This window comes from Zingiber officinale, chromosome 2B, assembly GCF_018446385.1.
Source record: "Zingiber officinale cultivar Zhangliang chromosome 2B, Zo_v1.1, whole genome shotgun sequence".
NCBI lineage: Eukaryota > Viridiplantae > Streptophyta > Magnoliopsida > Zingiberales > Zingiberaceae > Zingiber > Zingiber officinale.
In genome coordinates this window covers 67,001,823-67,017,512 of record NC_055989.1, presented here as the reverse complement: position 1 = coordinate 67,017,512, position 15,690 = coordinate 67,001,823, and the positions used below count along the sequence as shown (strand labels likewise).

General features: G+C 46.0%; 1 protein-coding gene across 1 annotated transcript; it reads left to right on the top strand.

Annotated features, from left to right (window-relative positions):
• Positions 1-468: 468 nt before the first annotated feature.
• On the top strand, positions 469-1,158 carry LOC122049162 (probable calcium-binding protein CML45). The gene has a single exon (XM_042610594.1). It carries the CDS (start codon positions 559-561, stop codon positions 1,066-1,068), a length of 510 nt encoding a protein of 169 aa, XP_042466528.1. The 5' UTR covers positions 469-558; the 3' UTR covers positions 1,069-1,158.
• Positions 1,159-15,690: the final 14,532 nt, after the last annotated feature.

The following is a 15,690-nucleotide window of genomic DNA, read 5'->3' as shown; positions in this document are numbered from 1 at the left end:
CATACTCATAAGTCATACCTATGAGAGAATAGAATATCTTATATACTAATGATTCTTTTTCATTCCATCCCACTACCATTTTTTAACAAATGTATCTTAGAATTAATATCGTATGAAAAACATAATAAAAAAAATAGATTAAAAACAAAATAGTATACCTATTTTTAATGGGTACATTAGGAGGGTCAATAAGATGCAACTATGAAAACTCTAAAGAGAAAAAACAAAATCAAAAACAACTTCCACAAAGTTGTTGACTAACTTAATGAATAAAAACTAAAATAAATAACTACATATATATAAAATAAAATTCCTAAGGACGTGAAGGTGAAGGCAAACTCAATCGTCCCTTTCCAGGAAGCTTCTCTCTCCCCCCACAAACTCACGATCCCCAAGCGAGTCTTAATTTTAATAGCTACTCTTCCGATTCACACACCATCAACGAACCTTCCTCCACCCCCCACCTCCTCCCCCTACAAATGCCTTCCACTGCTTCTCCTCTTCTCTCACCAAACCATCATCGTATTCGTCCTCGTCGTCGTCGCCGTATCATCATCGATGGAGATGCTCCACTATTTGCTAGAATTCCCCTTCGCCTTCCTCTTCCTCCGCTGGATCATCGCGGCCCTCGGCAACAACCTCTCTTCCTTCTACTCGTCCTCGCAGAAGCCCTCGGAGACTCTAAAGCGGGGCGGAGACATTGAGGGTGACCTAGATCGAATAGGGTGGGAAGAGACGGAGATCGTCATGGGGGCTATCGGATTGCACGAACGAGGATCAGGTCGGAGCGCGATGGAGTACCACTGTAGCCCCGAGCAACTCTGTGGGTTGTTCGAGGAGAAAGAGCCGAGCTTGGAGGAGGTGAAGGAAGCCTTCCTGGTGTTCGATGAGAATGGCGATGGGTTCATCGACGCCGCCGAGCTGCAGAGCGTGCTGAGGAGGCTAGGGTTTGCAGAAGGGGCGGAGTTGGAGGAGTGCAGAGAGATGATTCGAGTGTACGATGCGAACGAGGATGGGAAGATCGGGTTTTCGGAGTTTGTTAAGTTTATGGAGCTCGGTTTTTGCTGAGACTGTTCGGTTTATGTTTCCATTTTAATTTTTTTTTATTAAAGTGTAAATAGATACGAAGGAAAAAAAGAAAATCATATTTGAGAAAAACACCATTATTTATTCCTCTCTCTCACTTTTTGCTTAAAAGCTATCGGAAATCAAACTTTATTCATTTCTATAAATCTAGAAAAAAAAAACATTCTTCATTGCTTATTATCTCATTGGTTGAAATAATGAATCTAATTACACTGATTCAAAATTTCAATTTATCCAGGAGTTTTCTTTAAAAAAGTATGGATTATTTCGATTTTAAATTTTACAAATCAATTAAATCGACTAAATTAATTTTTTTATTAAAAAATATATTTTAAAAAATATATTAATTGAATTTTGAATAATTAATTTCAATCAACATTTTAATTAAATGCTCAGCTCCTCATGTGAGTTGGAGGTGTAGTTTGATACAGCAAGTCAATTTGCCTTTTGAATTCTGCACAGTGTGTCCAATGTGCTCAATGGAGTTTTCAGATCGTGAAAGCTGAGTTTTATTGAAAATTCAAAGAAATGTCTTTGTGAAGAATCAAGTCTGAGTTTATTTTCCATTTGAAAACAAATTAACTAATCGAACCGAATTATCCGAATAGATCTAATCAAACTTTTTTTACCGACTGAATTGATTAAATTTTATCATTAAAATCATTAATTCGGTAATTAATTATTTTTTATAAAAATTTAAAAATAATATTTTATTATTTATTATTTAATAAAAAATCAATTAAATTAGCCCCTTGAAGACTTTGAGCACTATGATGGTAAAGTGCGGCCACGTTGACGATAGGAGTGTAAAAATTAAATCTGGCCCATCAATCCGATCCGAATAAACATGAAAAATATTAAGTTAAGATTGAAGGTTTTATAATTCGGATCAGGTCGGGTTCACTAAAAAAATAAACCTAATTTAGTGATAGAATTTCCGACAGAATTATATTTCGTCAAGAATTTCCGACGGAAAATAATATTCGTCGGGAAGCATCGACAGAATAAATTTCATTGGAAATCACCAACGGATTAGGGTTTCTGTCGGTAAGCCAAGGCCCGCAACTCTAATTCCACAGGGTTTTCGACAGAATTACAATTTTATCGGAAACCTTTGATGAAATCCCATTACGTCGGGGAGATCAAACGGGAACCACTGACGGAAATGTAATTCCGTTGGTAAATATAGCGTGATTAGCGATGAAATTTGTGTTTCTGTTAGAATCTCTGACGGAGGAATCTCCGACAGAATACTAACGTTGGTAATTTCAAGTAAAAATCTAGGGCACGACCCTGATTTTTCTTACACACGGCTTCTCTTCTACCCCGATCTCCAACGGTTCTCCGATAAGTGCTCTCCGCCCCATTGTCTCTCCCTCTTCCTGATGCCGGCAGCGGCTAGTGGCTGTGCTGGCCGCTATCATTCGGCTCGTGGCTATGCCAACTGCCAGCAGTTGGCTCGCGGCTATGCCGCCCGCCAACACTCGGCTTGCGGCTTTGATGACTGCTAGCATGCGGCTAGCGGCTTTGTCGACCACTAGTACACCTGACGATTGTAGGTTGGGCGATCAGTAGCTGTTGATAAAGTGGTCGATCACCAGAACACTGGCGGCGCCTTGGCCGACCGTCAGCTCGCTATCGACTACTTGGCCAACCACCAGCTCGCTACCGCCTGATTGGTCGGTCACCACTTGAGCAACCGCCACCTGTTGGCCGCGGTTGGCAGCTTGGCCACGACTGACAATGTGGCCTGCCGCTAGCAAGTTGTCGGTCGCCGGCACACAGCCGACAGCTTATCCGAGCGCTAGCTTGGCTAACTGTGAGACTATGGCCGCTAACTTAGTCCTCCATGAATTTGTCCTAGCTTACTTGTATTCTCATTAGGTAACAATATATATTGATCCTGTCCGAGTGTTGAGACGATGGTCGCTGGGGACGTGGCGCTCCCTGCTGGCTTCATGTAAGCTCTGGGATGTCGCAGACTTCCATCGAGAACCTGCAAGCACAAAACCGAGCCGGGAAGGGGTTCCCGGCGACGACCCTTCGACGCTCAAGTCAGCTCCCGGTGGCGAGAAATCGGAGCAGAGTAACGAGAACTGTAACTACAGTGATGAATAATGCATACCTTCGTTGGAGTCTGAAGGCCTTTATATAGGGTTTCTCAAGGGCGCACACACGCTCACCGAGACGTGCACGACCCTCAAAACATACCTGGAATGGGCGTGTCAGAAAAGCGCGTCTGTCCCCATACCTCAACAGCACGAGCATATCTCTGACGTGACAGTGGAAGCTTCCACCGTATAATTCTCTGCTGCCAATCATGCCCCCTGTAGACGACACTAGTCCCTAGGAAGATATCGATACTTGCTCCCTTTGTCCTTACTGGGCCGAGCGGGCAGGTCGTTCGGCCAAACACCCTCCTCGGGCTGAGCGGAGGTCACCTTAGCTGGGCTGAGCCTAGCCTATCGAGCGAGCACACTTTGACTACCGAGCTGTTGTTTAGTCTACCGTCGACCAAGCGGAATGCCCGTTCGTCTGTTATCATCTCCCGTCTTGCTTTAAGAGCGTCGGAAGATCGGCGTCGAGCTGAGCTGTCGAGAAGCCGGGTCGGCTCTCCTCCAGCCGATCGGGGGGTAATTCGCCGACCGGGTGCCTGCAGGGCGTTGACCACCTTGACCTCCTGCTGGATGGGCCCTCTTCCCTTACCACCGGATCACATGTCTTCCTCTTCAAGTCTAGTCGAAGGAGGCTAAAAGTCCGACTGACTGGACCAACAGTCTGGCGCGAGGTTGGGCGGTCGGCTAATGGGCTAGCCAAATCCCGTTCGGTTAATGCCGACCGGGCTTCTCTCCCCCTAACGGACCCTTCTCCCTCGGTCGGGGCTTCGTGTCTTTGTACTCAGATAATTTTGGATACTTTTCCTCACTGTTGTCGAGCGTGTCGATCGGCTACTGCTGACGTCATCCGAATCTCCTCGGGATGCATGCAAATCGCTTCCATTAAGGCCGAGCATGCGCCCATTAAATGTTGACCCTTGGGAGGATGCCACGTGTCGCTGGCGTAGTCACCGCACGTCCGAGGTGACAATTATTGATGTGACGTTTGGCGGTTTGAATTCAACGGCCAGATGTGCACTTTGATCCCTGTGCCCTAGATCGGACGGCTCAGCTCGACCGTGCCTATCTCTATAAAGCTTTGGCGTCGCCGCTTCCTTGGCGCTCTGTTTCCGCTTCTCCCTCGTTTACTCCAGCGACTTCGCTTGCCTCAAGTGCTCCGACGACTTCGTTTGCCTCCAGTGCTCCGGCGACTTTGTTTGGCTCCAGTGCCCCAGCGCCTCTTAGCTTTCTTCTCCGGCACTTCATCTCCCTGTAAGCTCTAACTTCCGCTTCTTTTCCTTTGGCTGTCATCGCCCTTCGATATTCTATCAATTCTGTTTATCGAACTCGCTGTCGATCCTGCCTTATCCTTTCGTCGACTCCTTTAGCTAATCCCTCCGCCTATGTTTTTCGGCCATGGCCAGCTCCTCTCAGCCAGTCGACTCGGCCCCTGGTCCTTGGTATACCACCATGGTGACTAGGTTTGATGCCGATGACGCGGCACATCTTATAAACGCCTTCGACCTCCCGTCTGACCACGAGCTTGTCCTGGCCGAACCGTCCGATCGGCCACACAACTCGCCGACCGACACTGTTTGTTTCTTTCGAGACCAGTTCGTGGCCGGTCTCTGGTTCCCTATCCATCCCTTCATAATCGAAGTCTGTAATTTTTTCCGCATCCCACTCGCCCAGCTCGTCCCTAATTCTTTCCGCCTGTTGTGCGGCGTGATGGTGTTGTTCAAAGTGCACAACATCCCACTGACCCCTCAGGTCTTCCACTACTTTTACTATCCCAAACAATCCGAGCTGGCCACATACCTCTTCCAATCCCAGATCGGCTTAGTGTTTTTTGATAGGATGCCTTCCTCCAACAAGCATTGGAAGGAGCACTTTTTCTACATCAGCTTTCTCGAGTGGCCCTGTTTCCACACCCGATGGCTGACCGCTCTGCCACCTCCGCCCGAATTGAAGAGGTACAAGACCCAACCAGATTACCTCCATGCCGCTAACATGTTGGCCGGTCTGAAGTTTGATATCCACAAATTGTTTCTAGAGGGGGTAATGTACATCTTCGAGTTGAGTCCGAGCCGAGTGAAGCTCCCGAGCAGCTTAGGTAAAAAATATCTTGAACGTTCCTCCTTTGAGTCTAACTGATTCTGTTTTTCTTTTGCAGCTGACATTATGATGCGAGCCCGAGCTGTCGGTATAATAAAGGCCAAGCAAGCCGAGATCAAGGCGGCTGTCGCCAAGGAGATGGAGTGGCTCGGCTTGACCCCGGTCGGCTCGCAGGAGACTACGACTGGGGAAAATGCCACTGCAGGCGAGGGGACCACCGAATAGACGCCAAGCGTGGGCGGGACTACTGACCCAGGGGTGGCCCAAGATATGCCCCCCGTCATTCGAGCTGAGGGATCAGGGTCCTCGGGTGATGAGGTGTCGCTCACCCGCAAGAGATGCCGAGCCGAGGTGCCCTCCCGATCCGCCACGTCGGTCGTGCAAATATCCGCGGGAGGCATCCCACCTACAGCTCCTACAACAGTGGAGGCCACATCTTCCGATCGGACCCCCTCACTAGACGAGCTGCAAGAGCCACTACCCATGCAGCCACTCACCTCCCTTCCTCCGGCTGCGAGAAGGATAACTCGCTCAGCCATTCATCCCGTTCGCGTTGCTCAGTCCTCCGACCCGTCCGCCTCTGCCTAATCAGCGTCGGGCGGGAGACACTTCGTCACTGCGACCCTACATCTGTCGACCGAGGATCTTCGCTGGCCGGGCGACCAGGCTGAATCTCCCCAACATCAAGTCTATATCCGCGGTCGGCTCGGCCACGTATGGGAGGAGGCGAGGGCTCGAGCGGCCATGAAACCTCCGGGTGAGCTAGTCGACAGTGTAAAATACCGAAAATGGGCGTAACACCTTAAGGGAATTTTCCGAAATTTTTAGAAATTTTCTGAGGATTTTTCGGAGCTCGTATGGACGAGTTTACGGGGATCAATTATGGGCCCCGGGAAAGCTTGTTTAGGCTACCTCATTTTAACGAGGAAAATTTTTCTTTTCCTTTTTATTTATTTATTTATTTTTCTTTCTTTTATTTATTTTCTTTTCTCCTCCCCCGTGCGCATGGCCGATGCCGATCCCCGATGCCGATCCCTTGCCCTAACCGCCACTGCGGTTTCTTCTCCTCCTCTCCTTTTATTTCTTCTCTTTGATCGCGCCGCACCACTTCCAATCCTCTTCTCTTCCCCCTTCTTCCTTACTCCTCTGCCGTCGCCCTCGCTGTGGAGACTACCACAGCCGACACCGCCCGAAGCAGTGTCGACCCAGCGCCGCCGGACCCGTGACTCCCTCACCCTCCCGAGATATCGCCGACCCCAAGAACCCTAGCGCCGATCGTTTCCTCTGCCCTTGCGCTGACCTAGTTCCGCGGCTACCATCCGATCGTCGGCGAGGGTGGACATTTAAGGCTCCGGGGGTAAGCTAGCTTCGACTGAACCTCTTTCTCTTGATATTCTTCGAATTGGTGCCTAACCCTAGCCGCTGGTTCATTCTTTTCTCTTTGGTTGACGATGATAGTAGTAATCTTGAAGAGGGGTTGCTTGATTTCAGTGACCACAACACTGTGGGCTAGACGTTTACATCGCTAGATTCGTGATCAACACCTGTAATTGGAGGTAAGATGTGTGGTGTGGAATTAGGGTTGTGGCTTGATCTCTGTTATTGATCTCAATTCATGATTTTCTTGGACTAGTCGGTGGATTCCTGCTCAAGCAACAACCTCTGTTTCCAGCAGAGAAGTTTTCCAGCAGAATCTTGGTCCAACAACCGTAAGGTAAGGGTTTGGTGTGTGGATTGAGTTGGCACGCTCTTGATACATGGTAAATTATAGTTCATGTTTCGAACTTGATATTCGTTAGGTATGATCATTTTTGTTGTAGGTGAATTATACTTGATGGTTAGGTTGATTAGGGTTTTACCCTAATGTAGCCTTAAGGATTTTATTTAGCCATTCCTTTGAATTTTAGTTAAATAAAATGTATATATATATTGGCGACTCAGGATCTTGACATGAGACGAGCATCTCGACGTTGGGTTTGGACTGGATACGATCCTTTCGATTTGAGGTGGGTACTTTGACTTTATGCCATTTGACATGGTTAGTAATATTTTTAACAAATACCAATGATTGTGTTTTTTATTTGCTTCGGTTGATCACTACCCGATCTGTTATATGCTTGTTTGTTTATTTATTATGCACATCATGTTAGTATTCACCTGATTATACATGCTTATAGGGGTAGTGACACAACCATATTTTTATTATGTTCAGGACCTAGGTTTTATACCTTATCTGATCTGTGTACCTTTGATTTGGTTCATTGACCTATGGTACGCATTTTACATATATATGGATATTGCTATGCTGCTCAGGATTTTGCCATGCTTAGTGTCATGCATCATTCGCATGATTGAATGCTGCGCGATAGTCTGCTCCATTATTGTTGAATACATCGCCAGTTTCATCTCTGTCGGTGCTCCGCTGGTCCGCTTATGGGTAGCGTGACGCAGCGTGGTAGCACGTCAGTTTGCTCGGTGGTGCTCCGCTGGGACGCTCATGGGTAGTGTACTGCAGCGTGGAAGCACGCCGGGATCCCTCCCCGTCATTGTGTACCGGGAGATGAGAGCATTGAGCTCCCCCATTTATGATTTGGGGTAGGAGGATAGGTGTACTCCGACAGCATCCCGTCCACTCGGTCACTCATCAGGAGTAGTGATGTCAGAGTGCACGGTTGTCACAGCCCTACCAACTCAGTGTCGCCATCGTGTGTGAGATGATTGACTGGCGTTAGGGGTGACCAGGACCCATCATTGGCATCATACGCATTGATGCATTTATTGTCTGTGATTGCTGCATTTATTTGCTGCATTTGGATGGATGCATATGTTTGACATGCATACAGGATTTATGACACTCTCGGTCTGATGACCATGTTATACTAATACCCTGGTCCTGGTTAGTACAGTTTGCTTCTGCTTATTTCAGTTGCATTTATCATTCTTGTATCAGGAGACTGTACGCATGATTAGTGCTGGTTGTTATTTTCTTTATTATGCATATCAGTAGTTACCCGCTGAGGAGTTGACTCACCCCGTGGATATTTACTATTTTCAGGTTGAGGTTGTCCGGAGAGTTCCAGTCGCTAGTCCCCTGAAGATTCAGAGAGGACACATTTATTTGGTCTTTTGTTATGTTTCTTATTACACTATCTGGACTTGTATTACTTTATGGATATTGTCGATGAGTTTTATTTGAATTTATTTTACTACATGCCTGCCTAGATGGCAGAAGAGGTGAGTTGATTTTATCATCGGATTGAGCTTTATGGGTGTAGTGGAGTAGGACATCAGTTTTGTGCTTTACGGGTGTAGTTGAGTAGGGTTGTTTTTGAGTCTTCTTATCACTGTTCTAGTTTTGTTATCTATTAAACCGCGTGGATGTCTATGTGTTGTATTTTATTATTATTATTGTTCCGGCCGTGTTGGCCGATGTATATGTGGCCCTGGAGGCAATGTATAAAGTTTCAGATTGTCAGCCGTACAGGGGAGATGCTGCCGAAATTTCTTCGGACAGGGACTCCCCCGAGGCATGATAATTTATTTGGTATTAGAGCCAGGTTGGCAATACTTGTTTGTATATTGTGTTACAGATTTCGAGATTTATCTGATACCAATTTATTGGTATTGGTATCAGAGCGGGTTACGATACCTGCTTTTGGTGTTCTGGATTTTTGGGTTAACCCAAGGTTACTAGTTAACTTGGGTACTTATTTTCGGATTTAGTATGGATTTCCGTCGATTTTCTCGTTCGGAATTTTTGAGGCCAATTTAGGGACTGGACAGCGACGGAACATCTCCAGACGGCAAATAGGTATGATATGTTATCTTATAGTTGATACTTGTAGTAATATCTGTGATATAACTTAACAGATAGGAGGAGATCTACTCGCGCAGTTGCGTCGAGACGTGATGCTGGACGGCCACGTACGAGGACCTTGGGATCTCTGGACTTGCCAGAGATGCCTACTGGTGTTGAGCCTGTCAGTTAGGGATAGACTCAGGATACTGCGGGCGCATCGGGCTCTCAGGCCCCGATGACTTTTTTTTAGAGGTGTCTACCTCGGCTGCACCCGTGGTACCCACCTCTACCGGATCTACGGTGCCACCATCGGCACCACCGGCGTACCCGGCGCCACCACCACCTGGACATACCGTCTACCCGACACCAGCGACACCCGCACCACCGATAAATTTACTCTGGTTAGATCGGTCAATAGAAGACTGATTTACGCTTGGCGACTTGGGTAGTCGTAGATCAATTTACCTTAGTTGCTTGTGGAGGATTAATGTACATTTGTTAGATTTAGATAGTCGATGACCGATTCATTTTTGGGTTGGTCCGATCAGCAGAGGATTGACTTACTTTAATTACAGAGATGCTGATCTTTGGGGTTATTCGTGCTTAGTTGGATATTTTGAGCACATGTGAGTACAAGGCTTGTACCGATATGGAAAGGACTAGAATAACCGTATAGCATTGTCGGCTCGACTAGTTTTAAAGGATCTCGTGCAGTCTCTAGTTGGATAGTTAGGTGTCTTGGTCACTTATGGGATGTTTGTGGTGGAGCGTTGCTCCCACATATTTTGGATTGTTGTGGTGGAGCGTTACTCCCACATATTTTAGATTGTTTGTGGTGGAGCGTTGCTCCCACCTATTATGGATTGCTTGTAGCGGAGTATTGCCCCCATATATATATTGTAGATGCATATTACAGATTTGGTTATGGTGGAGCGTTGCTCCCACATATTGAAGATTTATTGTGGTAGAGCGTTGCTCCCACATATGTGGTATTTCCTATGATGGAGCGTGGCTCTCACACTGGAGGATCTATTCTTTGGTGATTTATATTGTTGGTGATTAGATTTCAGAGTTATTGTCAGAGATCTTATGGTTAGGAATGTCTTTAGTACGGACATTGTGAGTTCTTGATTTTACCATTAGAGCTTGCGGAGCTTTAGATGTTTTCAGGGACTCGATGATTTCTGGTATTTCTAGGATGTTTGGATTGATTTTCATTGTCTTTGTTGATGATATTGTGGTCTATTTTGGATCTGGTCTATTTCGGATCTAGGGTGAGTCACGTACACCATCTTTGCATAGTTCTAGAGATGTTTCGACGAGAACATCTATATGTGAAGATCAGTAGTGCGTATTTGGATTGTCTTATGTGAGATGTTTGGGACACACGGTCACCAGTAGGAGTAAAGTCACACATAATACTGCAAAAAGTTGTCGAGCCAAGGTTCGACCCCGGAACCCCTTAGTAAGCAAAGTCTTAAGAATGTTTAGGATGACCAGGTTCCACAAGAGATAGAGGTTGTTACCGTTGGGAGCAGCCGAAATCAGTGCAGGAGATCCGCAGTCCTTGGGGCTGGCAGGATATTACAGACCTTTCGTCGAGGGTTTCTCCCGTATAGCTATGTCACTGACACGCTTGACCAGGAAAGGCGTGAAGTTCACGTGGTCCGAGGATTGCGAGACCAGCTTTCAGGAGCTGAAGCGGAGATTAGTGTCGACTCCAGTTTTGGTTTTACCTTATGGAGAGGACGGATTCGTGCTTTATACCGACGCGTCTCTTCAGGGTTTGGGCGCTGTTCTGATGCAGCACGACAGGGTAGTCTTACGGATTTCGAGATTTATCTGATACCAATTTATTGGTATTGGTATTAGAGCGGGTTACGATACCTGCTTTTGGTGTTCTGGATTTTTGGGTTAACCCAAGATTACTAGTTAACTTGGGTACTTATTTTCGGATTTAGTATGGATTTTCGTCGATTTTTTCGTTCAGAATTTTTGAGGTCAATTTGGGGACTGGACGACGACGGAACATTTCCAGACGACAAATAGGTATGATATGTTATCTTATAGTTGATACTTGTAGTAATATCTGTGATATAACTTAACAGATAGGAGGAGATCTACTCGCGTAGCTGCGTCGAGACGTGGTGCTGGACGGCCACGTACGAGGACCTTGGGATCTTTGGACTTGTCAGAGATGCCTACTGGTGTTGAGCCTGTCAGTCAGGGATAGACTCAGGATACTGCGGGCGCATCGGGCTCTCAGACCCCGATGACTTTTTTTTAGAGGTGTCTTCTCGACTGCACCCATGGTACCCACCTCTACTAGATCTACGGTGCCACCACCGGCGTACCCGGTGCCACCGCCACCAGGACCTACCGTGTACCCGGCACCAGCGACATCCGCACCACCGATAAATTTACTCTGGTTAGATCGGTCAATAGAAGACTAATTTACGCTTGTCGACCTGGGTAGTCATAGATCGATTTACCTTAGTTGCTTGTGGAGGATTAATGTACATTTGTTAGATTTAGATAGTCGATGACCGATTCATTTTTGGGTTGGTCCGATCAGCAGAGGATTGACTTACTCTAATTATAGATATGCTGATCTTTGGAGTTATTCGTGCTAAGTTGGATATTTTGAGCACATGTGAGTACAAGGCTTGTACCGACGTGGAAAGGACTAGAATAACCATATAGCATTGTCGGCTCGACTAGTTTTAGAGGATCGATGTATCCTATTCCATGAAGACTTTGACCATGGATTGTATGTACTGGGTTGGATAACTTAGAAGGTTGCATAAGGAATGTCAGGTTGATTGGGTTAAATATGCTGATTATGTATATCTATGTGGTGTGTACATATGATTATTATGTATTGTAGGAGTTCTATGATAGACGGTCTAATTGCATGTAGTGGGTGTATACTTATCCAGTTATGATTATTGTGGGTGTCTAGTAGATTATACCCTAGTGGTTAGGCATACGTGTCTGATTGGTTTATTGGAGGTATTTTGTTGATTTAATCTATGTTGTGGAATGTGCACATATGTTTGAGTATTTATTTGGAGGTATCTTATCGATTTAATCTGAGTTGTGATATATGCAGATGTGTTCGGTGTAATATTCGAGGTATCTTGTTGATTATATTAGTTCTGTGTGTACACTCGTGTCTATTATGATTTGTTGGAAGTATTATGTTGATTATTCTCTTGGCATAGATGTATATATATGTTAGGTGAATGTTATTTGAGGTGTATTGTCGATTATACCTACGTTGATATATGCACACGGGTTCGGAATGTATTTTTGGAGAAGGTATTTTTAGAGGTATCACATTGAATTATATCTGTGTTATGAGTATGTTTGGTGTGTACTAATTGGAGGATTATGTCGATCATACCTATGTTGTGTGTGCACATGTGCCAGGTGTATTGTGGGTGGCATTATGATGATTCTAGCTATGTTGAGTGTTTATAATATGTCATTTGTAGTATTGCTCTGTCAACTAATTCTACTATTAGTGGGTGACCCACTACGACATTGATAGAGTTAACGATGGATTTGATATGCTTACTGGATTGTGATACCCTTGGCTGCCACAGTGATATGTGGTAGAGTGATCTCGTGCAGTCTCTAGTTGGATAGTTAGGTGTCTTGGTCACTTATGGGATGTTTGTGGTGGAGCGTTGCTCCCACATATTTTGGATTGTTGTGGTGGAGCGTTGCTCCCACATATTTTAGATTGTTTGTGGTGGAACGTTGCTCCCACCTATTGTGGATTGCTTGTAGCGGAGTATTGACCCCATATATATATTGTAAATGCATATTACGAATTTGGTCGTGGTGGAGCGTTGCTCCCACATATTGAAGATTTCTTGTGGTAGAGCGTTGCTCCCACATATGTGGTATTTCCTGTGATGGAGCGTTGCTCTCACACTGGAGTATCTATTCTTTGGTGATTTATATTGTTAGTGATTAGATTTCAGAGTTATTGTCAGAGATCTTATTGTTAGGAATGTCTTTAGTATGGACTATGTGAGTTCATGATTTTACCATTAGAGCTTGCGGAGCTTTAGATGTTTTCAGGGACTCGATGATTTCTGGTATTTCTAGGATGTTTGGATCGGTTTCCATTGTCTTTGTTGACGATGTTGTGGTCTATTTCGGATCTGGTCTATTTCGGATATGGGGTGAGTCACGTACACCATCTTTGCATAGTTCTAGAGATGTTTCGACGAGAACATCTATATGTGAAGATCAGTAGTGCGTATTTGGATTGTCTTATGTGAGATGTTTGGGACACACGGTCACCAGTAGGAGTAAAGTCACACATAATACTGCAAAAAGTTGTCGAGCCAAGGTTCGACCTCGGAACCCCTTAGTAAGCAAAGTCTTAAGAATGTTTAGGATGACCAGGTTCCACAAGAGATAGAGGTTGTTACCGTTGGGAGCAGCCGAAATCAGTGCAGGAGATTCACAGTCCTTGGGACTGGTAGGATATTACAGACCTTTCGTCGAGGGTTTCTCCCGCATAGCTATGTCACTGACACACCTGACCAGGAAAGGCGTGAAGTTCACGTGGTCCGAGGATTACGAGACCAGCTTTCAGGAGCTGAAGCGGAGATTAGTGTCGACTCCGGTTTTGGTTTTACCTTCTGGAGAGGACGGATTCGTGCTCTATACCGACGCGTCTCTTCAGGGTTTGGGCGTTGTTCTGATGCAGCAAGGCAGGGCAGTCTTCTTTGCTTCTCGACAGTTGAAGGAGTAAGAGAAGAACTACCCAGTTCATGATATGGAGTTAGGTACCATCATCTTTGCTTTGAAGATTTGGCGACATCATTTATACGACATTACATTTGAGATTCTCACTGATCATAAGAGTCTCAAATATATTTTCACCCAGAAGGAACTTAATCTCCGACAGAGAAGATGGATGGAGTTCCTGAAGGATTATGATTGTTCCATTAGCTATCACCCGGGGAAAGCTAATGTGGTTGCCGATGCACTCAACAGGAAGTCCAAAGGGACTTTGGCTTGCCACCGAGCTTCAGTCACAGACTTGGTTCAGGGTTTCTCTGAGTTAGGCCTTCAGGAGAAGGGACAGACAGAGCAGGATATTCTTGTTACCATGGTTGCTCAGTCGTCAATCAGGACGAGGATCTGAGAGGCCCAGGCTGGTGATCAGCATTTGCAGTTTATTGGCAGCCAAGTAGTTTCCGGGCAGCAGACCGAGTTCACACGAGACAAGGAGGGTATTATATATTTCCGAGACAGATTATGCGTACCTCAGTCTCACCCGGTCTTACAAGAGCTACTTCAGGAGGCTCATCGCTCTCAATTTGCAATCCTTCCAGGTGGGACCCGCATGTATCAAGATTTCAGGCGTTCCTATTGGTGGAACGGTATGAAGAAAGACATCGCGAAATTCGTAGCTAGATGTCTTGTCTGTCAGCAGGTGAAGGCTGAGCACCAGAGACCTGCCGGTTTACTTCAGCGGATTCCTATTCCTGAGTGGAAATGGGAACTCATTACTATGAACTTTGTGGTGGGTTTGCCGAGGACACGACGAGGGCATGACGCGATTTGGGTAATCGTTGATCGGTTAACCAAATCCGCGCATTTCTTAGCGATCCAGAGGACAGATTCCCTGAATCGATTGGCATATATGTATTGCCGGGAGATTATCAGATTGCATGGTGTCCCTTTGAGTATTGTTTCGGACAGAGACCCCCGGTTCACATCTCGTTTCTGGCAGAGTATGCGGCAGGCCTTGGGCACTCAGTTCCGTTTCAGTACAGCTTTCCATTCGCAGACAGATGGACAGTCAGAGCGGACTATTCTAACTCTAGAGGACTTGCTGAGATCTTGTGTACTGGATTTTGGAGGCAGTTGGGAGGACCATTTGCCATTGGTAGAGTTTGCCTACAACAACAACTTTCATTCGGCTATCTAGATGGCACCGTTTGAAGCGTTGTATGGTAGGCCTTATCGGACACTCACTCTCTGGGATGAGGTTGGGGAGGCCTAGCTGTTGGGACCTCATAGAGCTCTGTAGGAGGCAGAGTTGGTCCGTACTATCAGACGGAGGATGTCGGAGGCGCAGGACCGCCAGAAGAGTTATGCAAATCGGAGACACAGACCCCTGGAGTTCTCTACAGGCGACCATGTATTTCTGCGAGTTTCACCCACGAAAGGGGTGAAGAGATTTGGCCTCAGAGGTAAGCTAGCTCCACGATACATTAGCCCTTTTCAAATCCTGGAGAGGATTGGAGCAGTAACTAATCGGCTGGCACTACCACCGTCCCTAGCAGGCGTGCACGATGTATTCCACGTATCTATGTTGAGGAGATACATACCCAACCCGACACATGTGCTGACAGATATCTCAGTTCCCGCTCAGCCAAACGTCACTTATGAGGAGATTCCGGTACGGATTCTAAACCGGAAAGAGCGTCAGTTGCGGAACAAGACTATCCGGCTAGTTAAAGTCGGATGGCAGCATCATTCGGACGAGAATGCTACGTGGGAGCTCGAGAATACTATCCGAGCTCTATACCCCCATCTTTTCACTTGAGGTATGTGCTTTAA

Bases quoted from the DNA above. Each gene is read 5' to 3' on its own strand.
- LOC122049162 (XM_042610594.1), top strand. From the start codon at position 559: ATGGAGATGCTCCACTATTTGCTAGAATTCCCCTTCGCCTTCCTCTTC.